This window comes from Capricornis sumatraensis, chromosome X (genome assembly GCF_032405125.1).
Source record: "Capricornis sumatraensis isolate serow.1 chromosome X, serow.2, whole genome shotgun sequence".
Classification (NCBI taxonomy): domain Eukaryota; kingdom Metazoa; phylum Chordata; class Mammalia; order Artiodactyla; family Bovidae; genus Capricornis; species Capricornis sumatraensis.
Window position 1 is genome coordinate 15,369,832 of NC_091092.1, and position 27,513 is coordinate 15,397,344.

Below are 27,513 nucleotides of genomic sequence, written 5' to 3' on the forward strand. Positions count from 1 at the left end.
TTTACCTTGGACGTGGGCTATCTCTTCACAGCTGCTCCAGCAAAGTGCAGATGCTGCTCCTTACCTTGAACGAGGGGTATCTCCTCATGGCTGCTGCTCCTGACCTTGAACCTGGGGTAGCTTCTCTCAGCCCTCCTGCACCCACGCAGCCGCTGCTCCTTGGACACGGGGCAGCTCCTCTCAGCTGCCACCTTGATCTCACCCCTGACCTGTAGCTCCTCTAGGCCGCTCCTGTGCCATCGGAGCCTGGCACTCTTGGCTGCAACGGACCACGCAGAAGCGTGGCCGAGAGGAGCTACTCCTCGCCTTGCACCTATAACCCTCTATAGTTATAAGAAAACTATAGAGAAAATTAAATGAAATAAAGTCTGTTTTTTTGAAAAAAGTTGATAAACCTCTAACAAGATTGGTAAAAATAAAACGAAATAAGACACAAATTGTCAATATCAGAAATGAAATATGAAATATCACTATATATCCTGCAGTAATTAAATATACAATAAAGGAATACTATGAGCAACTTTATTCGCTTATTTGATGACTTAGAAGAAATGGATCAATTCCTCAAAAACAACAAAGTACTAAAACTCACTCAATATAAGATGTATTGTCTGACTATCTCTATAATCATTAAGGAAATTGAATTCATAATTTAAAAACCTCCTGAAAAAGAAATCTCTAGGCCTAGATACTTTTACTGTACAATTCTACCAAATGTTTAAAAAGTAATTAACAATTTTATACAATTTTTTTCCAAAAATTAGAAGAAGAGGAGGGAACATCTCAGACTTGTTTTTGAGACTAGTATTAACCTGATACAAAAACCAGACAAAGACATACAAAAATATTATGAACATAATTTTGATCTTGTGCCTGCGCTACGTTCCTCAGTTGTGTCTGACTTTGCGACCCCATGGACTATAGCCTGTCAGACTCTATGGACTTTTCCAGGAAAGAACACTGGAGTGGGTTGTCATTTCCTCCTCCAGGGGATCTTCCCAACCCAGGGGTCAAACCTGCATCTCCTGCATTGGCAAGCAGATTCTTTACCATTGTGGATCTTGTAGCCTCCCTAAAATGGTCTTAGGGCTAGGATAACCAACTCGTTTAGTTTTCTTGGGACTTTCCTGGTTTAAGCACTAAAAAGTCCTAGCAAAACCAGCATCTCTTGCTCAAGACTTACCTGGTTTTAAAACTGAACGTGTCACATCCAAGGAACTTCATCAGCCCTGGGCCAAATGCATTGGTTGTTCTCAATGCAGAAAGTCTCAATGCAGACTTTTTTGGTCTCTGGATAACACTTTAAGAACTTCCATGTCAGGCCATACTCACACAGAAGAAATTCTCAATTCAGTATTGTTAACTCACCACCACATAGGAGTTGAAGATCTTCACACTATAATTAGTTAGAAATTCTCCTACCCCATGCCAGTTGCTTGCTTGACTTTCAGACATGGTTCATTCTACATTCTCCTCAAGATGTCATTGAAAGTGCTTTGTAATGAAAAAATGTCACTAAAATGTGAAGGTGTACCATTGTTTTTTGATGATTATCTTTTCAGGTCGAGTTAATGGAGTGCAAGTGACCATCCCAGACAGTTTTGTGAATGTGACTGTTGGATCTGATGTCACTCTCATCTGCACCTACACCACCACTGTGGCCTCACTGAGCAAGCTCTCCATTCAGTGGACATTCTTCCATAAGGAGGAGTCACAGCCAGTTTCTGTAAGAACTTTTTCCCCATGAACTATTCCCCTTCAGTAGTTCTGACATAAACTTTTGGGGTCAGTGTGTGAAGAAAGAATGGCAAGCCAGTGGCAACAGGAGCAGAGCCTCAGATAGTAGAAGTTTGGAGATGGCTGTTTAGGGAAGATCACCATCCAAGTGACAGCCTTTGTCCTCTCCTCATACTTAGTTAGGGCCTGTGACCTCCATTCTGTGTAGGTCAGCATCAAGTATATCCTGTATTCTGGAGTAGGCAGGAAGGGTCTTTCTTAGGTGAAATGAGCAGTACTTCTGAAAGGGCTTCTCCCCCCTCCAGATCTCTCCCTGTTATTTTCAGAAAACCCTAGTTCAAAGATGTGTCCTAGTTGATCCGCAGATCTCTGTGAAACTTAGTATCTGGACACTGCTTGTCAAGTGAGCTAGCTCATTGTGCCAGACTGAGTCTTAATAGAATGGGACTCCCTACATGGGTGGGTAAGGGCAAAGTGGTAATGAACCCTGGGGAATCAGAGGCAGCTGGAGGCTAGAGGATAAGGGACTGGAAGGGAGGCTAAGGTCTGGGTAAGAGCTAACTGGGGGAGGGTGGATGAAAGAGGAGGATGATTCTACTTGCAAGTTGCCTATTCCTACATTTTTTTTTTCATCTGGCCTTAAGGGTAATTCCTTCTTTAAATCAGTCTAAAGACTAAAATGAATAGACTCAAAAGTGTGTGGTTTATGTGTGTGTGTTGAGGGAAGGGGGTCATATGTGTGCACATTTATGCATGTGAGTGTGCAAGCATGTATGCTAATACATATCCCTCGAGGGGGAAAAATTTGTAGCTTTCATCAGATTTTCAAAAGGATGTATGATCCAAAACAAGGAGTTCAGAGAAGAGACAAATTAGTGTGGTTTGGATATAGTTGAGTTGGGCCTTGAAGGAAAGCAAGGGTGGTGCTGATAGAAGATAGGGAGAGAAGGAAGTTGAGAGGGCTGGAGGAGGCCCAAGGGTGGAGGTGGAGAAGAAGGAGCGCCAGTGTCACTTCTGAGCTTTCGGAGGTGCTGACTCCTCTTTGTACCAAAGGTCCTGAACATTTGTTCAGTAGGAAACATCGTTCAAGAGGAGACTCTATCAGTGCCACCCTCTAGTCAAAGTTCAACAGTTTTGTCCAGTACTGATTACCTTAGACGGGCTTCCCTGGTGGCTCAGATGGTAAACAGCCTCCCTGCAATACAGGAGACCTGGGTTTGATCCCTAGGTCGAGAAGATCCCCTGGAGAAGGGAATGGCAACACACTACAGTATTCTTGCCTGGAGAATTCTGTGGACAGAGGAGCCTTATGGGCTATAGTCCATGGGGTCACACAGGTATTTGAATCACTCTGTGCCTCTCTTCAAACTGTGGTAGAACAGTAATATTCTTCTACGTGGGCAGTATACCTTGTAGCATTCAGTCCTCAGATCCACCCACTTCTGCTCAAACACAGCACAGCCCATGCCTCAATACTGAGAAAAAGGCAGTCAGTCAGTGTCTAAAACTGGTGCATGCAAGAGATGCTTGGGGAGGATGTAGTTGGACCTCTCAGGCAGTGACACCTGTACTATTGGACCTGCTCATTGTTTGGAGTCTCTAGGCTAGTGGCAGCAGATTTTTGAAGTGGGATAGGAGAGTCAGAGTTTGGTAACAATTGAGATCAGCACAAGCCCCTGGCAGAGGTGAGTCAGTCTTTTTTTTTTGGCTGTGATGAGTCTTCGTTGCTGTATGGGCCTTTTCCCTAGTTGCAATGAGCAGGGGCTACTCTTCGTTGCAGTATGCAGGCTTCTTGCAGTGGCTTCTCTTGTTGTGGAGTGTGGGCTCTAGGGTGTGAGGGCTTCAGTAGCTGCAGCGCGTGGGCTCCATAGTTGCAGCTCCTGGGCTCTAGAGAACAGGCTCAATAACTGTGGTGCACAGGCATAGTTGCTCCACAGCATGTGGGATCTTCCCAGATCAGGGATCCATCCCATGTCTCTTGCATTGGCAGGCAGATTCTTTACCACTGAGCCACCAGGGAAGCCTTGAGACAGTCTTGAGTTTGCTTTCTCATGCCTATGTCTGGAATTCCTTTCATCTTCCTCTAAAAGTTTCAGGCTCTATTGCTGCCTTGAGCAGGGCAGTGGTCAACTCTTGCAATAAGCTCATCTTCTGCTCCCCCAGGATCATTGTATTAAAGAAGCTGCTGACTCCAAGACCTAGTACTTCTCAGTATCAGGGGAGAATATGATCTCCTAGGGACTACTCCCTCCATGGGGTTCCTTTGTGAATAGAGGCTATGGAAGTATTCCATAAGTCTTCTGACCAGGTGCCAGGATATTCATCTGTTGTTTGTTGTTGTTCAGTCACTAAGTTGTGTTCAGCTCTTTGTGAGCCCATGGACTGCAGCACGCCAGGCTTCCCTGTCCTTCACTCTCTCCCAGAGTTTGCTCAAACTCATGTCCATTGAGCCGGTGATGCCATCCAACCGTCTTGTCCTCTGCCGTCCCCTTCTCCTCCTGCCCTCAGTCTTTCCCAGCATCAGTGTCTTCTCCAATGAGTTGACTTTTCGCATCAGGTGGCCAAAGGATATTCATTAGCATGGTCTTTCTTTTAGAGAAGCCCTCCTTTCAGAAGACATGGACAGATTCAGACAGACAGTTCCTCAGCAAGAGTCACAGCTGAAGACTCTAGACCCCAGAACAGGCAGGCTAGCTTGGAGGTTTTGGATCCCTTATTATGAATGGCTGCCTCTTCATTTAGCTAGTCACTGGAAAAAATTATTAATACAGTCCCCTCACCTGCCCATGAACAGGACAGGCATGGAACCTACTTAGCATGAGTCTCTCAAACAATACATACTCATCTACGATAGCCACAGTGGAAGAAACCCTGTGCCATCTTCATCTCTCTAACACCCATATAATGTGAACAACTTCTTTCTAGAACCTAGTATCATTGTACTCCATGGCTGCTTAGATTCTTCTAGCTTGGCCTCTATAGATGGTATTATATCCAATGATTTTCAAATATTGGTGAAGTGAGGGTGTTTAATCTCCTTAGGAGCACATTTGAAAATGAGCAAACTGTTGGTCTAATGCTACTGATGCTTAGTAGATGGTGTCTAGAGGGGCTTAATGTCTTGTGATATGTAGGTGAGACCCACACAGGAAAGAATCATCTGCCCCGAATGCCAGTGTGGCTCCCATTGAGAAATACTCCAGCTTCTTCCCTTCTCAGCACCCCTCCCAATCAAATTTTTTCTTTTCAGTGTCCCATTTCCTCAGATGTCTATTAATACTAAATCTGATAAATTAATGTAATGCTAAGGTGTTAAGGACTGGTGACCATTTACTTTGTTCTCTCTCACAAAAAAACCATTTAAGCGGAAACCTTCCGTGACTAACAGAAACAGTTCAATTGGTGGGTGTCTCAGGCACATGGCAGGCTGGGAAGGGAGTGGTTTGGAACAGGCAAGCCTTCCTTTTGGTGTGATATTCCTTCCATGCGCAATCCCAGCCTCCTTAAGTAGTCTAGAGAAAATTCTAGGGTTGAGACCATCATTACTCTACATTCCTCTTCTTCTATGGTTAGTGCCTTGATGAGCAGAGCAGAACAGGAAGAAGCTGGAAGGGAAAGAATGGATCGTTTGCTGTGGACTTGCACATTTCCAAAAGGAACCCACAAAAGCAGCTCTGGAGGGCTAAAGGCATTTATTAGCTCAGATGCAGACTCAAACAGAAAGCAGACTGAATTCTTTCAACCCTTCTTGTTCATATTCCAGCTTCTAGTTAGAGAGCAGTGTCACAAAGCTGAGGGGAAAAATCTTTTTGGCCAAATCTGGCTCCCAGCTGCACAGCCTATGTGAATAGGAGCTTGGCACAGGAGGAAGAGAAAGGCTGTTATTGCAGCTGGCATCCATTGAAGGCATCATGTGGTGAACCCACTCGGCATGGGAAACATGCCAATGAATAGCAGTGATTGGAAGGAGAAGGCTTGGGCTGGAGAAGGTGATGGAATGGCCCCAAGAGGGTAGGGTGGCCTGGAAGTCATCTTCCTGGTCCAAGGCAGGCGTGTGAGTGCCATGTTCATGGATTCAAGGGACTTGGGAGGTCTGGATTCTAGGTCTGACTGCCAAGTGTGTGACCTTGGGATGATCACTTCCTCTTATGGGGCCTCTGTGTCCTTTCCTGTAGTAGAAGAGGATGAATCAGAGGTTGCAGACTGGCAGCCTCTGGGCCCTATTTGGCCAGTGGATGCATTGGTTGGCCAGCCCAGTATTTTGTTTATTTGCACAGTTTGAAAGTCTTGTTTGTTTTGGCTCTGCAGCTCACCACAGTCCCTACTATCCTCCGTGATCTTACTACTACCCACCAGCCCCTCCCTGCTAGTTCCCATATTTCCAGTATCCAGCTGGTTCCTGAAGGCTCCTCTGCCTTAGCAACCATGAGCTGAGTTATCTCTTTGGGAGTCTTATGACTAATGTGCTGTTATGTCTCCATAATCAGCCTCTAACATCACCATGGGGCAGGTAGAGAGGACCCTGGGGGGAAAGTAGGGCATTCTCCTGTGAACACAGCCACAAAAGGCAAGTGGCCAAAAAATGAACAAGCGCCACTTAAGGGAACACATGGATGTGTTTTCTCAGGGCAGACTTGCCACCCCTCATCATCACCCCCGAAGGATGTGGCCCGTTGAACAGCCATGGCTTTTCCTTGACCTCAATTTGTTTGATCTCTAAATTGACAATATACTTTCTTTGAAAAATGTACAAGCCTCACAGGATCATGAGCCAGGCTTTGGCCATTGTTCAGCTTTGATTTTGAAAAGAATTATTCTTTTGTGGAAAATGGAACCAAGTTGCAATTCCTTCCTGTGTGATTAGATAAGTAGTTTCAGGAAAGCATTTCATTTTCTTTCTTCACAAGGACGATATGACAGTGTGGACTTCCCCTAACAGAAAGCCCCTCCACCTATGTGTCTGGCCACTGGCTAGCCCTGGGGACTTTCCTTCTCACACAGCACCCTGAGGCCAGGGCCTTTCCCTTTTAGGTGTCCATTGTTACACCTCTTTACCTCTGCTTCCATTCCAGACATCTTCAGTAATAGTTGTGGGAGGGCAGAATTTATTAGGGTACAGTGTGAGAAGCTAGGATCCAAGGGTTGGTGAAGGTCCTTTTTTCAGGGAATTTACAAGTCTAGGGCCTCATGACTTATTTGCTTATTGATACATGGCCAACCATGAAACTTTTACAGTGTGGCTTCTTTTCATGTCCTAGTCTTGACCTAAAACACACTCTCTTGGGCCCCTACTCTCTGTAGAAATAAAGTCCTTTCCCCTACATCTTCTGGGACTTACTGCAGGCTGTACGCAGGACTGATGTTTCTCACTGTGATGTCATCAAGCCTCAATATAAAACAGGCTGACCAACCCCCCAGTCTTCCTGGTAGCAGGGGAAGCGGCCAGATACCTAAGCTGCAAAGGACTTCCTTGATAGACCACAGGCTGCATTCCAGGCAAGAGTCTACAGGGCCACAAATTGTTAATTAGAAAGTAAATAAGGCCAGGCTGGCTAGTGAAATGGAAAGCCAGATATCTTGGATGTCAACTCACTTAAAGGAAATAGACCTTTGACAAGTTGAACTTCCTCCTGCCCCACTTGAATACCTTAGGTTACACTGACTTACCAGTTTGTAAGTCAAACAAGACCCCTCTGGGGCAAGAGTTTATGATTTCAGTAGGTATGAATGGACGAATTGACTTATAAATGGCTCTTTCAGGGCACGAAAGAAAGCTAGTTGACGTTAGAGAACCACAGGAGAGAGACAAGTTGCTTTCTCCTTAAAGATATTCTTTTCTTTGAATTTTCCATCAGACGCTCCCTTTCTGCTTTAGTTTAAAAACTTAGTTGCTTTTTCCCTGAAAGAGAATACATTTGAATTTATGTAGACAATATCTTTTGGCTTTCTGATTGCCTTCCCTGTCTCATTAGCCTGTTAATGTAAAGAATGCTAGACAAGGAAATTGAAAAACTGGGTTCTAGACCTGACTCAGCTGTTAACTTTGTGTATCTTTTTTTAAACCTCTCTAGGCTTCAATCTCTTCTATAAAGTGAGAAGAGTGAATTAAATGAACCATAAGTCTCTTCTAGTAGATTTTATTAAATATTAATTGCCAGTGGACTAGGGAAATCCCAGTTTATTGAATAATGCAAAACAATCACTGGAATCATAGACATTTTTATATTAAACTAACAAAGTGTGTACATAGACTATGTATTATGAAGGGACCTCTGGGATCACCTAATCCAGTGATTCCTAAGCTTTAGTCTATTCGTGTCTCATCTTCATGATTTTTTGTCATTATTTGTGTATTACCAGCACTAGTAATTGTTTAGTGTTTTCTATATTGACATTTTGGCAGGGGGGTGGAGGGCACACTGTAAGGTTTGTGAGATCTTAGTTCCCTGACCAGGGATTGAACCTGGGCCACTCAGCAGTTAAAAGTACTGAGTTCTAACCACTGGACTGCCAAAGAATTCCCTGACTTGATTTTTAAAAGTCTTAAAAACATTTGCTTTAGTTTCACTGTAACCAATAACATCCATGAATTCACAGATTTGATGTGTTAGATATGTCTCTAATACACATTATATTTTTAAGTTTTCAATTATTTACCACCTAAAGTCAATTTATGTACCTATATTAGGAGAATACATATCATACTTTAGAGAAGACTGCTCTGGTTCCTTGTTCAGATATGGAAACTAAAGGTTTACAAGATTAAATGACTTTTATTCTTACTGCAAAGCAGGTTGCCATGGAGATATGACCAGCAGGTACCTCTCCCATGTCATAATCAGAGGCCCAGTCTGGCTAAAACCCAGGTCTTCTTATTCCTAGACCAGGCCTTTTTACATCATACTCTGCTGCTCCCGTGGTTACCATGATGATTTAATATCCATGTTCTATAATACAGATGGGACTAGGATCAAGATATTTCTTAAATCTAGTTAATTATAATAATAATATATAAATCTTTATGACTTTGGGTGGGTCATTAGTCTCTGTACTTGAGTACCTGCCTTTATCTGAAAGCATTAATAATTCCATTTCTTCCTCCTGCCATGTGAGAAGAAAGATAGTAGCTACTGTTGGCCATGCACTTCCTAGGCCCTTGACTAAGTGACTTTGCTTCATCCTCATACCACCACTGTGAGGGGATGGGGCCACATGGTTTCTCAGGAGCCTCTCCGTTCTGAAATGTTATTCTTCTAACAAACAGAATGAATTCAGTTTTGCTTATCCAAAAGAATATGCGTGTTCAAAAGGAGCATGAATACTCTTTTCGAGGAATCAGATATTCTAGATAAGCCCACTGGGTAAACTCAAGGCAAAGAAAGTTTATAAAGTAGAATAAAATGATGGTTTGGTTTCCCCATCAGACATTTGTGTCCTAAACAATGAGTTTCTTTCAGATAGACTCACTGGGGAGTATCTTGATCTCCTAGCCTAAGCTTAGGAGTTGAATCCTGTCAGCTCTGGCTGCCTACTGCTTCAAGACAGGCATACCTTTGTGCTCTGATGATATCATAGAGCTGCTTTGAGCACAAATGAGGCTACAACTGTGTACAGCCTTGAGAGACCTACAGTGTCCCACTGAGCTGAGAAATCTTTGCCACAGGGGTCTTGCCAGGGGTGGTAGGGGTAGGGGGATTCTAGTTATCATCAAAGAAGGAAACATTGGATAGAGAGAACTTCCAAATAGTTTATCCTAGCCTCAGACATTGTCCAGTTCTCATTTATGTCATTTTCTGTCCTAGATTTACTATTCTGAAGGTGGACAGGCTACAGCCATAGGAAAATTTAAAGATCGCATTGTAGGGTCCAACACTTCAGGTAACGCATCCATCACCGTCTCGCATATGCAGCCAGAAGACAGTGGCATCTACATCTGTGATGTTAACAACCCCCCTGACTTTTTCGGCAAAAATCAAGGCACCATCAGCGTCAGCGTGTTAGGTATGGACATTTTATTTTCTGCTTTTTCTCTTCTTGTTCTCAATTTAGGACATTGAATGAGCCAAGGCAGTGAGTTACGGTGCCAATTAAGTCCCAAGGGTGAATATCCTCCCTATTTCTTTTATTACCAGGAAAATAGAGACACACCACCAATCCAACCCATAGAGTAACACTGAAAAATCACTCACAAAACATGTTGAAACAGTTGTCAAACCAAACAGGGCTGCCACCATGACAGATAGATAACAATAGATGGCCAAACCTCCTGGGTCCCTATCTCTGAAGGCTCTTTCAGTGAGAACCTCCAATTGAAGCCAGTCCTACTTGGGGGTGACAACTGTCAACTTGTGACCTCTCCTAAGCCAGCCACAAATCCCACTGTTAAATTATTCTTTGAAATAAAGGCAGAAAGGTCCTTTTCTAAAACATGAATGCTATTTGGAAAAAGGACCAGAGTTGATTCATTTATTTATACACAAATATTCATTATGTGACATGGAGCAAGTCATATCCATTCTTCAAATGAATTTGGAGTGGTTCATTTATGCAGTGTTTATTAAGTGCCTGCTTCGGGTCAAGAACCATGATAGAGGCATGGTTTCTGCTTTTGGGGAAGTTCACAATATTGGTGATTTTTAGGGCTCCTTCCAATCTCTGTCGAGAGGACAGTGGGAGTTTTGGCCCTGTCTGTATTGCTTGCTGCTGCTAAGTCGCTTCAGCAACTCTGTGTGACCCCATAGACAGCAGCCCACCAGGCTCCCCCATCCCTGGGATTCTCCAGGCTAAGAATACTGGAGTGGGTTGCCATTTCCTTCTCCAATGCATGAACGTGAAAAGTGAAAGTGAAGTCGCTCAGTCGTGTCTGACTCTTCGTGACCCCATGGACTGCAGCCCACCAGGCTCCTCCATCCATGGGATTTTCCAGGCAAGAGGACTGGAGTGGGGTGCCATTGCCTTCTCCTCTGTATTGCTTATCAAGTCTTATCTGCAAGTCTTCATATGTGTGGATGGGAGGGAGGCAAGGGCTGTCAACCTTCACCCATTAATCAGTTGAGCTAAAGGCTCTCCCACTTCTATGTAACCTCAAGTGGAACTAGTCTCGCCATGGCTGCTCTTGAGCTGTGTACATCCATCCCGGGAAAAAAAGGAACTAGATCAAACCAGTGACAATAACTGAGTAGCTTGGAAAAACCTCAATTGGTAACAAGGTGCACACGGAGGAGGACTGCCCAGTATTGTCTGAGCTTGCTGCCCAAGTGATGCCAACAAAGAAACAGCTCTTTACTGTGAGGCTTGCTATTGCATCTACTCACTTGGAAAAGAGGAAAAGGTAATCAAGAGCTGATTTCTAGGAGCGAGGTAACTCCATCGTGTTCTTATTTTTGCTGCATCCTGTGCTAGGCTTTGGGGGTACAGGGGACAAGACACGTATACATAAACCCTTTCCTGGGAGAGCTGATGTTCCAGGTTGAAAGACTAGCCATATACATGGGAACTAAATGATGTGGAACAGATGCTAGCACATCAGCTCGGGAGTCGGAAGACCTAGGTTTCAGCTCTTACTCTGCTACTCACTGGCCTCAGTGCTAGTCAGTTCGCCTTTCTCTGGCCATTTTGAGATGGGGTTGTGATTCCTGCCCTGTCATATTATTATGAGAATCAAATGATACATTGGAGATACAGTGTTCACAGAATTTAAGGGATTAGTCCTCTACTATTTTTGTTACTCCCTGGCTCTGGGTTGTCCTTCTGACCAGAAATAATCTAAAGAAGCCAAGCCTCTTTTTTTTTTTTTTTTTTTTCTGAGTTTGGAATTAGCCCCGAGGTAAAGTTAGACAGGGTGGTTAATATTCTTAAAGTTCAGAGAATTCCTAATGAACTTCTATAAGAAGTTGAGGGTTATTTCCCCTCTAAGTTTTTCTTTCCCAAGAGTTATGACCTTTCCTTAAGCCTCCAGTATCCAGGCAAGGTAAGAGACGGAAGACTCTGGATTTCTTTGTTTGGGAATTCTCAAAATCCCACTTTAATTAATTAGGCTAAGAACAAAGATGTTCTACAAATTTATACTTTCTGGAAATTTTGAGACTGATAATTTCTCTAAAAATTGCAGAGGCTGTTGGCAGTTCTCAAATTCTATTGTATATGAGTGCCTGTTCTGTCTGCCTTGACTGAGGGGTGGGGCATGGTGGGGGCAAGCATGTCCTTGCTAACTCACTTCAGTTGTGTCTGATTCTTTGTGACGCCATGGTCTGTAGCTCACCAGGCTCCTCTGTTTATGGGCTTCTCCAGACAAGAATACTGGAGTGGGTTACGTTGCCCTCCTCCAGGGGATCTTCCCAAGCCAGGGATCGAACCCACGACTCTTACATCTCCTGTATTAGCAGGCATGTTCTTTACCACTAGTGCCACCTGGGAAGCCCAGGCAAGCATGTAAGGGAGACCAAAAGAGAGAGGTATTGACATTTCCCTAAATATTGCTCTTCCTAGCAATGCATCTTTCAGAAACTTTCATAACCCAGTGGTAGACAGAAACCCCATGCACTCACTCATTCATGCATATATTCATTTGGCACATCCTGAACAGATGTTCAGTCACTGTGGTAGGCAGTGGAGATGCAAAGATATACAAGATAGGCTGCAAGCCCTCCTAAAGTTCTCAAGTATATAGTGGGGGAGGGAGATGTGTCACATAAGCTTATAATGGAGGGAGGAGAGGTGAGCTGGGAGATCACAGGGGGAACTGGAGAAGGCTCCCGGGAGAAAGTGACTTCTGCAGTGAATGTTGAAGGATATGTAAGAGCATGTCAGGCAGAAGAGGGGCTGAGGTGGCAGAGTGCGGTTTAGGTGAAGGAAGCAGCAATGCGCAAAGGACCAGGTGGTTTGCGTGATCATCCATCTGAAAGACTTCTATTAGGTATGACAGCCTTGGAAAATGAATCTCTGAAAAATACCCAGCAGAAATTTGAATAATTATTTTGTATGCATTTGGAATGAACATCATCTTCCTTCTGCAGTTTGGCACGTAAAAAGAAAATGATGAATTTAGGAAGGTTTGAGAACACACTGAAACATTTTCATTTATTTTCTGAGGTGAGCCTCTTCTTCCCACTGCAATTCTATTGAAAGCAATAAAGTTAAACGGTAGATCAGTGGCTTTGCCAGTAAAAATCCAAGTTCTGTCGGGGACTGTAACTGGATGAAATGTCAATTCAGTCCTGAATCAGTAGTTTTAGAAAGTGTATGGGTTTGGGATTTGGTTCAAAGTGATTCACTGAGTGTTTGGTTAATAAAAATAAAAGGAGAAAAATGTGTTCAGAAAAATATCTGGGTTTGATTCTGGGCTCAAGAAATGAATGCAAGTCATTCCAGGTTTTGGTCCATAATTAGTTCAAGTCCTGGGGTCTGGCTTTGTGATGAAACACCCCCATTTAATTTTCTGTTCAAATTATTCTGTTCCACTGTAAAAGCTATAAAATTCACCATGTTTTTAAAAAGGCAGTATCTTAAAAAAAAAAAGGCAGTATCTAAATCTAGTGATAGTTGGATTTCTGGTTAAATAGCCTAGTTTATTTAGGGTAGACAAATCCAAAGAATGCACATAAGAAGTAAAGTTATGACCAACCTAGACAGCATATTAAAAAGCAGAGACATTACTTTGCCAACAGAGGTCCATCTAGTCAAAGCTACGGTTTTTCCAGTGGTCATGTATGGATGCGAGAGTTGGACTATAAAGAAATCTGAGTGCTGAAGAATTTGCTTTTGAACTGTGGTGTTGGAGAAGACTCTTGAGAGTCCCTTGGACTGCGAGGAGATCCAACCAGTCCATCCTAAAGAAGAGTGTTCATTGGAAGGACTGATGTTGAGGCTGAAACTCCAATACTTTGGCCACCTGATGCGAAGAGCTGAATCATTGGAAAAGACCCTGATGCTGGGAAAGATTGAGGGCAGGAGGAGAAGGGGACAACAGAGGATGAGATGGTTGGATGGCATCATCGACTCGATGGACATGGGTTTGTGTGGACTCTGGGAGTTGGTGATGGACAGGGAGGCCTGGTGTGCTGTGGTTCATGGGGTTGCAAAGAGTCAGATATGACTGAGCGACTGAACTGAACTGAAATGAATCCAAAGAGTTGTCTGCAGATGAGGAATCGTTACCAGGAAAGAGAGAATAAAGAGCTAAACAGAAAAATACTCCTTTTAATTAAAAGATACCTGTTTAAAAGAAGGGATTGTACAACAGGCAATTGGTTTAAGAAGATATGGTACATATATACAATGGAATATTACTGAGCCATGAAAAGAGTGAAATACTGCTGGTTCCAGCAACGTGGACGGACCTAGAGAATATTATGCTTAGTGAAATAAGTCCAACAGAGAAAGACAAATATTGTATCTCACTTATATGTGGAATCTGAAAAATAGTACAAATGAATATATATGCAAAACAGACTCACAGACATAGAAAACGAACTAGTGGCTATCAAAGGGAAGAGTGAAGGGGGAGGGACGGATTAGGGGGATGGGATTAACAGCTTCAAAATACTATAAATAAAATAGATGCGCAATAAGGATATCCTGTATAACACAGAGGGAATTTATACCCATTATCTTATAATAACCTATAATGGAATAAAAATCTGCAAAAATACTGAATTTCTATGTTGTGTACCCAAAACTATAACACAATATTTCAAATCAAGTATACTATAATTTTCAAAAAGAAGGTATGGTGAAATTTTCAAACAGCTATAGTTGTATCTGTTTTTCTGCTCATATGTATAGTGGTTTAGTGTCCGAGACTGGAAGGTTGTCAGTTTCAGGGTCAGAAATGTGGCAGCACTGTTTATTCCTGCCTGTGGGCAACAGCAATTCCACGTGTAAGATACCATATACATGATTTTATTTGTATAAACACAATATATTTGGGTTGGCTGGAGGTCTTGTGCACATTTTACAGATGAATTAACTGAGGCTTGGCTATGTTAGTTTACTTGCCTAAATACATCTGGTGTAAAGCTGCAGACCCAGTGTTCAGTGTGGACTCAGATCTGGGCTCTTAACTGCTGCCTCCCAAATAAGAGTCTGAGAGCTGGGCAGTCCGGAGCATTTACAGCCTAAGCCTAAGGGAGAGAATCTATGCCTTTGGAGTGTCTTATATCCAAATTAATATAAGGCAGGTGAATGGGAAAGTATTGATTCAGATCCTTATCTGCATGTCAGACTGAGGTTAGAATAAGCTGTGAGCAGTAAGATGAGTGGCAAGAATCAGATTTTCACCTTCCCACAGGACTTAGCCGTAGGCATAGAAACTTAGCATATCCCAAACTGACCTCATCTTTGCCCCTTGCTCCTCCTCACTCCTTCCCCAAACACCTGTTCCTCTCCTTGACTTCTTTATCTCAGGGAGTGGCAAGATGGTGTACCCAGCTGTCCAAATCAGAAACCTGGGAGTCATCACTGAGCCCACCCTGTTCCTCATGCCACATATCCAAGCCCTCTGGACTTCTTAATACCTCTTGACTCTGTTTCCTCCCCTCCCTTGCCTCATGCACTCCTGGAGTCAGAACAGTTCAGTTAGAATGATCATTGTGCTGCCCCACACCCACTTAAATTCCTTCTATGGACCTGCTGCTCTCACAGGTGAAAAAACGTGAAACACAAAGCCCCTGAAGCTCTGGTCTCCATTGCTCTCTAGCCTAATCTTTTACCACTCCCCCCACTCCATTTCAAAACTGTGTCAGAGGCACTTTTGAATTTCTGGTGCCTAGTTCAGTGTTGGGCACACAGGAGGCGCTCAAGTAAATGCTTGTAGCATGAAGGATGAAACAAGATTTCAGTGCCTTGCAGCACACACCTCCCCACCAATGGGTTTCCCCTCCCAATGAGGGACACGGGCAAATTCAAACCTTCCAATTGTGTGTCACCACCAGGAGAATTCATGCCAAAAAACAACTCACAAAGGAAAAGAAAAATATGGCATTATAAGACAATTTTTTTTGGGAAAAAAAATGGTTATCTCAGTGTTTAATGTTCTCTTTTCCTTTAAAACCATGCTTCCAAAATATAACCTCTGTTCCTAGTTTAATGTTTGCTTACACTTGACTGTTTTAATAATGGCATATTTTAAGGCACAATATGGAAATTCATGGTTATGAATCTGAGGAAGAGTCAGATGGAAGAGATGCTACTAGACTATTAATGGCCCAGTGATGGAGGTCTTTGCACCTGAACTGCTCTACTCCCATCTGGTGGTACAACTAGAAAACTGTCAAAACAAGTTTTTTTAAGATTAAAGAAAAGTGTACATATTCTCTAAAATGAGAGTGAGGAAGTGGTACAGACTAACATTCATCATGCCTGATTTCTTACTCTCTGTCATTGACTTACAGTCAAACCTTCTAAGCCCTTCTGCAGCATCCAAGGAATAGCAGAAACTGGCCATCCTGTATCTCTTGCTTGCCTTTCGGTGCTTGGAACACCTTCCCCTATGTACTACTGGTATAAACTTGAAGGAGGAAACATCGTCCCAGTGAAAGAAAAGTTCAGTAAGTATATATCTTTGCTGCGCCTGGCAAGGCCTGGTGTGTGGGCTTGGTTGACAGCATGTATATGTGACTGGCTGCTCGTCCTTAGAGCTCAGTCCTCTGTTTTTCTGGGAGGGAAATGTACAAAGAATGTCAGCCTGTCATCAAAATGATTGTCCTCTGGTCTTCTCCCCAACTTCTAAAAGTCAAGACCATTTTTAGCTTGGAGGTGGCGGGTATGGAGAAAATAGGCATGGTCCCAGATGGGCGTCTTCAGGGGTCTAGTTGATCCATCTCCAGAAAGGGAGGCCAATCTGAGGAAGTGGGTGGGCATTGCATGGTCTGCTCCATTCACATGATCCGTACCCACATACAAGATTTCAAAACACTATTTCCTGATATTGGCAGACCCAGCCACCGGGATTTTGTTTATTGGAAACCTGACCAGTTTTGAACAAGGTTATTACCAGTGCACTGCTGTTAACATCCTTGGCAACAGTTCCTGTGAAATTGACCTAACTACTCTATGTAAGTGGATCATATAACTTTAACAGTTTCTTTTTAAGTATCCTGTGCCTGCCAGTCAAGTCACTTACTTAGAATTCTTGGTTAGTCCTTCCTGACTCTGGAGATTTTGGTGCTTTATTTATAGAATGATATGATGGACGACCGTCCTGATATCTAATGCTTACATAATACTTCATATATGTAGAATTCTCAGGCTTTCTATGGTCCTAGCCTGTACAAGGCACTATCCCACTATATGAATGCCCTGAATATTCCCCACTGGTCACAGATGCACGGAAGGGGGCAGACACTGTGCTCCATTTTACTAACCAGCTGCTTGTATCCTCCAGATTCAGGAATTGGAATCATTGTTGGGGCCTTTGTGGGGACCCTGATAGGTGTCATCATTATCATCTCTGTGGTGTGGTTCGTGAGGCGTAAGGTAAAGGCAAAGGGAAAGGAAAGGAAGAGGAATTCTAAAACCACCACAGAACTCGAGTAAGAGCTTACTTCTGCTGTCTTTCCTTGAATAGACATGTCTCAGGCCTATCTCTCTCAGTCAGCTCTTCCTAAGCACGCCTTTTAGCGTAAGATAGAGGGCCATCTCTCTGCTCGCTCTCATTGCTTTTATGAAACAGTGGTGATGGCTATCACGTACTGGGTGCTGTGTGCCAGACTCTGTTCTAAGTAATTATATGTGTATCAACTCATTTACCTGTGACAACAGTCCTTTTCGGGCTCAGCAAATGTTTTAATATATTCATCTACTTGTCTTTCTGTGAACAGCAAATAAAATACAATTTTTAATATTATTTTTTGTGGAACAAGGGGTCAGTAGATACAAAACTGCTGACAGCCCAGGCTCTCGCCCACTCTATTCTCCCTCATCAAATGTGTATCACACATGTTCATTTGTTCTTCCCTCCATTTCTGTGCTTCCACAACTATGTATTGGGTGCCAACCAAGTGCCAAGTATTGTGCTAGATGGAGTGGGTGCTAGAGAGGCACTGGAGCCATGGATTTGGCCCCCAGTGATCCTGTTAGATCTTTATACCCTTTCCTCCTGACATCAGTTTTCCTGCCTCTTAAACACTGGTTTGTTTCTCTTGACAGTATACTGTACAGTTAAGACCTAACCTTTCTGCACCCTACATGGAGACCCATGGTCTGACAGTGAGTCAGACTATCAGAAATCACAGAGGTTTGGGACCTGTGGTCACTGAGGCTACAGAGCCTATGGCTCCACATGAGAGGTCAGACCCTAACTTGTTCTTGCCTGGGCCTTCTTCCCACAGACCAATGACAAAGATAAACCAAAGAACGGAGGGTGAGACAATACCACATGAAGATGTCGTCCAACTCGGAGCCAGCCTTCCATCTTCCATCCATGAGACTGAGCCGAATACCACCCTGGGGCCTGATCGTGAGCCTGTCCCCGAGCCTGAGCCTGCCTTGCAGCCTACTGTGGAGCCACCCTCTGGGCCTGAGCTTGTCCCCACATCTGAGCCTGAGATCCAGCTGGAGCCGGAGCCTGCGCCCCAGCAGGAGCCCGAGCCCTTGATTGTACATGAGCCATTTTGTGATGAGGAGAAGAGGGCGATTAAGCCATAGGCCAGTGGCCTGAGTACAGTGTTCATCACCAAGGAACCCATTAGTGGCATGTGGAATTGAGTTGACCTAACTAATTTCCCACCACCTGCCTCCATTCTGGCCAACCCTCTTCTAACATGGAGCGCTCACCATCAATCCAGAATAGACAGATCAAGATAACTACTAAATAAATGCAAGGGTTCCTGTATTACCAGTCTAGAGTACTTCATTTCACTAACCTGTAAACACAATTACTGACAAGTGATTCTGAACTCAGTTGAAGGTGTTTTGCCACAACACCTGTGTCTTATTTCAGAAATCTTATTTCTCTATTTTTAGCTACTCTTTGGCATTCCACATGCACACATGACAAGGTGCCATTAACTAGATTCAATATTATTTCTTGGATTTGCTGTTATCAGAGCTTCCCTATTCATTTTCACATTGATCACTAAGAATTCACCAGCATTATCATAGATTGGGGAAAAAAATCCTTAAAATTCCAGAGAAGAAGGGGTACATATTAATTGGTACATAGCATTTAAAACTAGGTCTTAAGATTAATGCTTCATTTATCATATTAGATTTCCCAGGGAACCACTCTGCTATCCAATATCTGAGCACAGCAAAATTTTAAAGTAAATCAACTTTTTAAATGAAAAATAAAGTACAGGCAAACAATTCCAAATACAACTTTCCTTCAATGAATATAAAATGTTGATATCACAGGTAATGTACAATTTAGCTTTGAATGAGCTATTATGTTGTTGCACTGTCTGATGCTATCTCTACTTTGGAAGGGCCAAACTAAATGAACACCTAAGATCTATCTTAGATAATCTGAACACATTAACTGTTTTACTGTCGCAATATTTCACATTAACAAAGAGATATCATTCTTGTGTAAATGCTAACTATTAACTAAAATGCATTCATATCACCTCTTCACCTGCTAAAAAGCTTTTCTATTGATTATATTTATCCACACCCCACTTTGAATAAATTTACAGGTAGACTTTTTCATTTGTGTAATCAGATTTTAAATCTTGTAATACTCAATAAAAATCTGACTTTAATGAGCCTAAGGTAAATCTTTTATGAATAATTTCATTGGTTTTAACTTTATGTATAATAAACTACACCTATTTCAAGTGTTTTGATGTGTTTTGACAGATGTGTACACCCATGAATGCCTGCATACATGCTCAGTTGCTTCAGTCATGTCTGACTCTTTGCCACCCCATGGACAGAGGAGCCTGATGGGCTCCACCAGGCTCCTCCATCCATGGGATTCTCCAGGCAAGAATACTGGAGTGGGTTGCCATTTCCTCCTCCAGGGGAATCTTCCTGACCCAGGGATCAAACCTGTGTCTCCTGTGGCTTCTGCACTGCAGGCAGGTTCTTTGCCACTGAGCCAGCAGTACACTCATGAAAGCACCATGGTAATCTAAATAGAGCATTGCCATCATCCCAAAATGTTTTCTATGCCCCTTTGTGCACTCTCTCGATCACCCTGGACCCAGGCAACCACTGATTTATTTTTCATCATTAGAGATTAGCTTTGTCTCCTCTTGACCTTCATATAAAAAGGACCATACTGTGTGTACGTTTTCGTGTGTCTTACTTCCTTCAAAGTGAAGCCTTTTTAAATAAAGAAATGAATCTTTAACTTATCACATCTAGGTTTTCATGTAGAGGAAACTGCAAAACTCTTCATATATAGATCATACCTATACACTAATGGAGGCAGAGTCTCAGAAGATTTTGGGTAGACAGACATTGAAATTGACATTACACTTTTTCAGAGTCATGGAGAGAAGAGTTTTTACCTATGTATTTTCTTTGATGTGTTAATTTTCAGCCATTTGCAGGGATTTTTGAAGATTCTGTAATTCTGTTCAGACTAAATATTATGACATATAGTGTCTGATGGGTTCAGGAAGCAAAATGATGAAGGTCTTAAGAATGACATAATATTTAGATCTTAAAAACCAAATACCAGCAGTGTAAAAATTTTAATGACCAGAACGCCAAAGTAGCTGAAATTCACCTTCCCTTCTACTTTTATGATAGAGGCAAATTACAAGAAAAGAGACTTATATAATAGTTAACAACACCACTCCCAAATTTTCGATGAATTGGTGCTGAGCAGGAAGGCAGGGACTCTTGGTGGTCTTACAGAGTTCTGTTCTTCAGTCTAATGCTCTCCCAACTGAGCTATTTCAGCTACTTCCTAGAATTCTGTTCTTGTTAGTATTGCTCTGATCAAAATGGGAGGATCTCTTGGAAAAGGGCATGGCAACCCACTCTAGTATTCTTGCCTGGGAAATCCCATGGACAGAAGAGCCTGGCAAAGAGTCAGACACGACTGAGCGACTTCATTTGTGATCAAAATGTTGATAGATAGATTAGTGGTTTTTTCTAGGCTATGGATCATTTTGAGAAAACACTGAAAACTCTGAACCCCTCTCTTTAGAAAAATGCTTATACACGCACAGTGTCACGTCCAGTTTTAGATAAATTGCAGATGCCCAGAATCCAAGAATAAGAACTAGTAATTTATACAAAAACACAGAAGGCACATTTAATAAAATCATGTATCCTGGGGTGCATGGATACTCTGCTGTATGACTCAAAATGATCTTGATAGTCTGGGAGCTGACTTGAAATTAACATAGTGAGTTTGCCAGGAATGGAGGGTATGGTCCTGCTTTAAGGATATAAGAATACATGTTGCCCACGCAGAAACCCTAGCTAGGCAAGGTTGGGAAGTAGGTGAGGTTAATGGGAAGTGATATCTTTGGATCTCTGTTTTCAGCGCCCTTGGCCTTCTGGCATCTTATTTTCCAAATACTGGGGATTGTCATGTGCCTGCTGGCTGTGTGACCCATTCATGTCTGCGTCTTTATTACTCAACCTATCTCTCCCCTTGCCACTCTTTCCAAATGTAGCTGTTCTGTGGCCTGTTCTTGTCCAGTGAATGTGATCTTTCATCAATAAGTGATGTCATTCAAGCTGATAATGAGCTAGCCCTCTTAGAAATTTTTTAGCGGGACTCTTGAAAATAATTCTTTGGTCCAAAGATACTAATAATGGTGGAATTTCAAGTACTGGAACAATCCAGTGGGGAAGTATTCCTGTCAAAAGAAGCTTTCTCAGCCCCTCTCAAATCAAACCATGTGGGTTACCATGTATCTACTCCATCTTGTACAGACACTCTGGGTCAGGGCAAGTTTTATCCCAGGCCATTAATCTTCTATTAGTATCAATACATCCATAATATACCATATATTTATGTTTGTGGTGAATCCTGAGACATTTTACAGATTCATAGCAAAATTGTGTTCACTAAATCTTACTTGGGTAGGAAAATGGGCTCCTATGTTAAAGAGATTCCCAATAAAGAAATGAAATAAAGTTTTTTTCCCCCTGCTTATTCATCAGTGGATCAGAAGATAAGTAGTAGATAGGTCATTACCCAAATATTCTAGAAGATGGGTTAAGCTTCAACCAAATTCTTTCAGCATAATTCTCATTCAGATAGGGTACAACCTGATTTATTTTGCTACAGGTAGTTAAAAGTTAGGTGGGTCATCCCAACCAAATCCCCAACCAGCCTTAACCCTTCACTTCTCACTGCCCAAAAAGATTTCCAGGAACTTCTCTCACTTCTGTTTCTGCATTTAGCAACTAGGATATGATAAAGTCAATGGAACAGCTTTGTAGCTGTAGGTCCTGATTGTCCCCAAATTCATCTGTTTATTCAATCACCCACTGGATATTTACTGAATAGCTACTATGAACCAGGTACTGTGGCTGGTGACACAGTGCTGAGCAGAATCAGAGCTAGGACTTGTCTTCATGCAGTAATAGTATACAGCTTTGCTAACTGTGCCAGTAGTGCACTGACTAAATGCCAGGAAGGCTGGAATTTGTATGGCACGGCAGAGGGCCTCCAAGTAATAGTGATCTGTGATTTTTTTTTTTTTAAAAAGGACTAAAACATGGTAATTCTTGACCAAGAACCCAGAAGCTATGTATTAATATTTGAGATCTCTTATGTTCTTTGGAGTACCAAGCGAATGTTCCCCCCAGTATTGTATGCTGAGAAGTTAGCATTTGCAGCTTTTACCCTGAACTTCCAGTAAGAAGAACTAGAAAGGAGCTTTGAGATTAATAGGACTCAAGCTTTTTTCAAACTCAGTACACCTAAGGATAGCAATGCACATTATGGCCCACTCCTGACAGTGATGGGGTGGAAGTAGGAGATCATGCAGAATTATAATCTTGGTGGGAGAGACAGGAAGAGATGAATGTTGTTTAAGAACCTGGGTCATTCTGGGACTTTCCTGGTGGTCCAGTGGCTAAGACTCCATGCTCCCAATGTTGGGGGCCCAGGTTCTGTCTCTGGTCAGGGAACTAGATCACACATGCCACAGCTAAAGATCCTGCATGCTGCAACAAAGATGGAAAATCCTGCAACAAAGATGGAAAATCCTGCATGCATCAGCTAGGACCAGGTGCAGCCAAAAAATAGACAAAAATAGTTTTTAAAAAGCTGGGTCATTCCTATAGAACCCCACCCAATCTGATTCCCAGTGTAATGTTCCTTCAACTGGACCAAACTACTAAATTCAATGAAACAAACCCAGATTTTAGTAATAAAAGGTGGTTTTATAATGTCTACGTGCTGTAAAACAGGTTAAGCATGTGCTATGCTTAGTTGCTCGGTCATGTCTGACTTTGTGACCCCATGGACGGTAGCCCACCAGGCTCCTCTGTCCATGGGATTCACCAGGCCAGAATACTGGAATGGGTTGCTGCACCCTCTTCCAAGGGGTCTCCCGCATTGCAGGCGGATTCTTTATCATCTGAGGCACCAGGGAAGCCCAAGAATACTGCAGCAGGTTGCCTATCCCTTCTCTAGGGGATCTTCCTGACCCAGGGATTGAACCCAGGTTTCCTGCATAGCAGGCAGATTCTTCACCAGCTGAGCTACCAGGGAAGCCCGTAAAACAGGTTATGGGGTGTCATAAAAGGCTCTAACCAATCTAGACTCAGTAATCCCACTTTTCTTTGAAGCTTTGGTTTAAAAACAAAAAATAATTCAGAGATGATAATGAAGGTGCTGGGAAACCAGAAAATAAATCACCCCACAAGTCCACCAATGTAAAGAAAAGCACAGGGTTTGGGGTGTGTGTGTGTGTGTGTGTGTGTGTGTGTATATTCAGTTGCTAAGTCGTGTCCGACTCTTTGTGACCCCATGGACTGCAGCATGCCAGGTTTCCCTGTCCTTCATCTCCCAGAGTTTGTTCAAATTTGTGTCCATTGTGTTGATGCCACCCAACCATCTCATCCTGTCACCCCCTTCTCCTCCTGCCCTCAGTCTTTCCCAGCATCAGGGTCTTTTCCAGTGAGTCAGCTCTTCGTACCAGGTGGTCAAAGTATTGGAGTTTCAGCTTCAGTGGGTGGGTATTACAAGTAATGGATTATTGTCAAAATGTCACAGTACCTTCCATTTGGCCCACTGTTTTTTGAGTAGAGGTGGAAAGAAAATGAATAATTTTCTTTCAGGATCAGGATCCAGGAAATTTAGTTCTTGGTGTTTGATCATCTGTAAAATGGAGATGATTTCTGCCCTCTTAATGGTACAATGGAGAATGGATGTAAAAATTTATAAAGTGTGGTATCCTACTTTTGGAGAACCATGTCTGCTGATAATTGATTCAGTATTTTTTTTCTCTCAACTGGGGATTCCTTTTAATTAAACTTTCTATTTTGTATTGGAGTTTAGCTAATTAACAATGTAGTGATAGTTTCAGATGGACAGCAAAGGGACTCAGCAATACATATACATGTACCCATTCTCCCTCAAACTCCCTCCCCATCCAGGCTGCCACATAACATCGGGTGGAGTTCCCTGTCCTATACAGTAGGTCCTTGTTAGTTATCCACTTAAAATATAGCAGTGTGTACATGTGTGCATTTTCAGTCACTTAGCCATGTTTGACTCTTTCGCAACTCCATGAACTGCAGCCTGCCAGGCTCCTCTCCCCATGGGATTCTCCAGGCAAGAATACTGGAGTGGGGTTGATGTGCCCTTCTCCAGGGGATCGTCCCAACCCAGGGATTAAACCCACGTCTCCTGCATTGCAGGCGGATTCTTTTGAGCCATCGGGGAAGCAGTGTCCATCCCAAACTCCCTAACTATCCCTTCTTCCCATCCTTCCCCTCAACCAGGTATTCTTAACCTTTTTAGAAGTCATACATCCCTTTGAGAATCTGACGAAAGGTACAGAACCCTCTTGCCAGAAAAATGCACATTAAAATGTCTGCATTCAATTTTAGGTAGTGAGCACAACTGTGAAGTTATATACCTCAAAGTGAGGAGCTCCCATACTATATCAAACTTGCTAACAGAAGAATCTGGGGGCTTGATTGTGTAAAAGGATATGGAAATAAAAAGCAAAAGACACTGCCATGTAATGGACTCAGTGTAGCTGGTATAGTTATATTGGGAAATCAAAACACTAGGGTCAACTAGATTGTTAAGTCAGAAATTATTAAGTAAAATGTACAATTATCCTGAATTTCAAAGAACCACACTGATATTGCAGACTCCCTCCAATAAATAGGAATGTAATTTTCCCCACTCTTTTGTTTATCTATTGTTTCCATATTATATTCTCAGTTAAGCTCTACAATTAAAATTGTCATCTTTCCTGAGTTCATTTTGAACGTAACTGTAAAACCTGCTGAACTTGAATCAGCTTCATCTCTATTGGGTTTCCTATAGGGAACATGAAACAATCTGATCAATATCTGAGGCCATCAATACCCTTAGTTTTAGTGATTGAAATGTTAAGCCACTTCATTTAAAAAGCCAATAGGGAGTTCCCTGGTGGTCCAATGGTTAAGACTCCACAGCTCCAATGCAGGGGATGCAGGTTGGATCCCTGGTCAAGGAACTAAGGTCCCACGTGGCACATGATGCAGGCAAAAAAAAAAATGGAATAAAATGCCAAAGGCATACAAATTACATGAGGTTTGGCTCCATCTGTATTGTTTATTAAAGAATTAAGATGAGTTTTCTTTTACATTCATAAAACCTACTACCTCGGACAAAAAGATTCAGCACTTATGAATACCTTCAGTCCTAACAGGCTCTATTAGATACAACTTTACTCTGTGATCATGCTAAAAAACATTAGAAAGAAAATTATTTCCCATCATCAATTCTATCTCTTGCATTCAATAAACAAAGTCTAGTTCTATAAGAATATGCTTCCCTGATTAATAACTGTAAAGCTCAGCACTCAAAATACTTATGTAAAAGGGTTTGCATATCAACAACACATTTGTGTTTACAAAATTCATTTTAGATACCAGTCATTAAGTTTCTGACCCCAAATTAATTGAAGGTTGTGGACTCACTTGGATTACTTGTTTCAAGAAATATTTGCAGCATAAAATTCAAATAAAAAATAATTAGAAGAGTCACTTGGAGTTCATTAGATTTTATGGCTAGTAGATAGGAAAGCCTTCCTCAGTGATCAATGCAAAGAAATAGAGGAAAACAACAGAATGGGAAAGACTAGAGATCTCTTCAAGAAAATTAGAGATACCAAGGGAACAATTCATACAAAGATGGGCTCGATAAAGGACAGAAATGGTAGGGACCTAACAGAAGCAGAAGATATTAAGAAGAGGTGGCAAGAATACACAGAAGAACTGTACAAAAAAGATGTTCATGACCAAGATAATTATGATGGTATGATCACTCACCTAGAGCCAGACATCCTGGAATGTGAAGTCAAGTAGGGCTTAGAAAGCACCACTATGAACAAAGCTAGTGGAGGTGATGGTATTCCAGGTGAGCTATTTCAAATCCTGAAAGATGATGCTGTGAAAGTGCTGCACTCAATATGTCAGCAAATTTGGAAACCTCAGCAGTGGCCACAGGACTGGAAAAGGTCAGTTTTCATTCCAATCCCAAAGAAAGGCAATGCCAAAGAATGCTCAAACACCACACAATTGCACTCATCTCACATGCTAGTAAAGTAATGCTCAAAATTCTCCAAGCCAGGCTTCAGCAATATGTGAACTGTGAACTTCCTGATGTTCAAGCTGGTTTTAGAAAAGGCAGAGGAAGCAGAGATCAAATTGCCAACGTCCGCTGGATCATGGAAAAAGCAAGAGAGTTCCAGAAAAACATCTATTTCTGCTTTATTGACTATGCCAAAGCCTTTGACTGTGTGGATCACAATAAACTGTGGAAAATTCTGAGAGAGATGGAATACCAGACCACCTGACCTACCTCTTGAGAAACCTATATGCAGGTCAGGAAGCAACAGTTATAAGTGGACATGGAACAACAGACTGGTTCCAAATAGGAAAAGGAGGACGTCAAGGCCGTATATTGTCACCGTGCTTATTTAATTTATATGCAGAGTACATCATGAGAAACGCTGGACTGGAAGAAACACAAGCTAGAATCAAGATTGCCGGGAGAAATATCAATAACCTGAGATATGCAGATGACACCACCCTTATGGCAGAAAGTGAAGAGGAACTAAGAAGCCTCTTGATGAAAGTGAAAGAGGAGAGTGAAAAAGTTGGCTTAAAGCTCAACATTCAGAAAACGAACATCATGGCATCTGGTCCCATCACTTCATGGGAAATAGATGGGGAAACAGTGGAAACAGTGTCAGACTATTTTTTTGGGCTCCAAAATCACTGCAGATGGTGACTGCAGCCATGAAATTAAAAGATGCTTGCTCCTTGGAAGGAAAGTTATGACCAACCTAGATAGCATATTGAAAAGCAGAGACATTCCTTTGCCAACAAAGGTCCATCTAGTCAAGGCTATGGTTTTTCCTGTGGTCATGTATGGATGTGAGAGTTGGACTGTGAAGAAAGCTGAGCGCCGAAGAATTGATGCTTTTGAACTGTGGTGTTGGAGAAGACTCTTGAGAGTTCCTTGGACTGCAAGGAGACCCAACTAGTCCTTTGTAAAGGAGATCAGCCCTGGGTGTTCATTGGAAGGAATGATGCTAAAGCTGAAAACTCCAGTACTTTGGCCACCTCATGCAAAGAGTTGACTCATTGGAAAAGACTCTGATGATGGGAGGGATTGGGGGCAGGAGGAGAAGG

General features: G+C 42.4%; 1 protein-coding gene across 1 annotated transcript in view; it reads left to right on the forward strand.

Annotated features, from left to right (window-relative positions):
- Positions 1-18,381, forward strand: part of VSIG1 (V-set and immunoglobulin domain containing 1) — a 36,996-nt gene extending 18,615 nt beyond the window's left edge. Inside the window, exons 2-7 of the mRNA XM_068962535.1 lie at positions 1,563-1,726; positions 9,540-9,738; positions 16,128-16,283; positions 16,671-16,790; positions 17,120-17,267; positions 18,066-18,381. Coding sequence (XP_068818636.1) covers positions 1,563-1,726; positions 9,540-9,738; positions 16,128-16,283; positions 16,671-16,790; positions 17,120-17,267; positions 18,066-18,381 — 1,103 coding nt within the window. The remainder of the gene's footprint in view (positions 1-1,562; positions 1,727-9,539; positions 9,739-16,127; positions 16,284-16,670; positions 16,791-17,119; positions 17,268-18,065) is intronic.
- Positions 18,382-27,513: the final 9,132 nt, after the last annotated feature.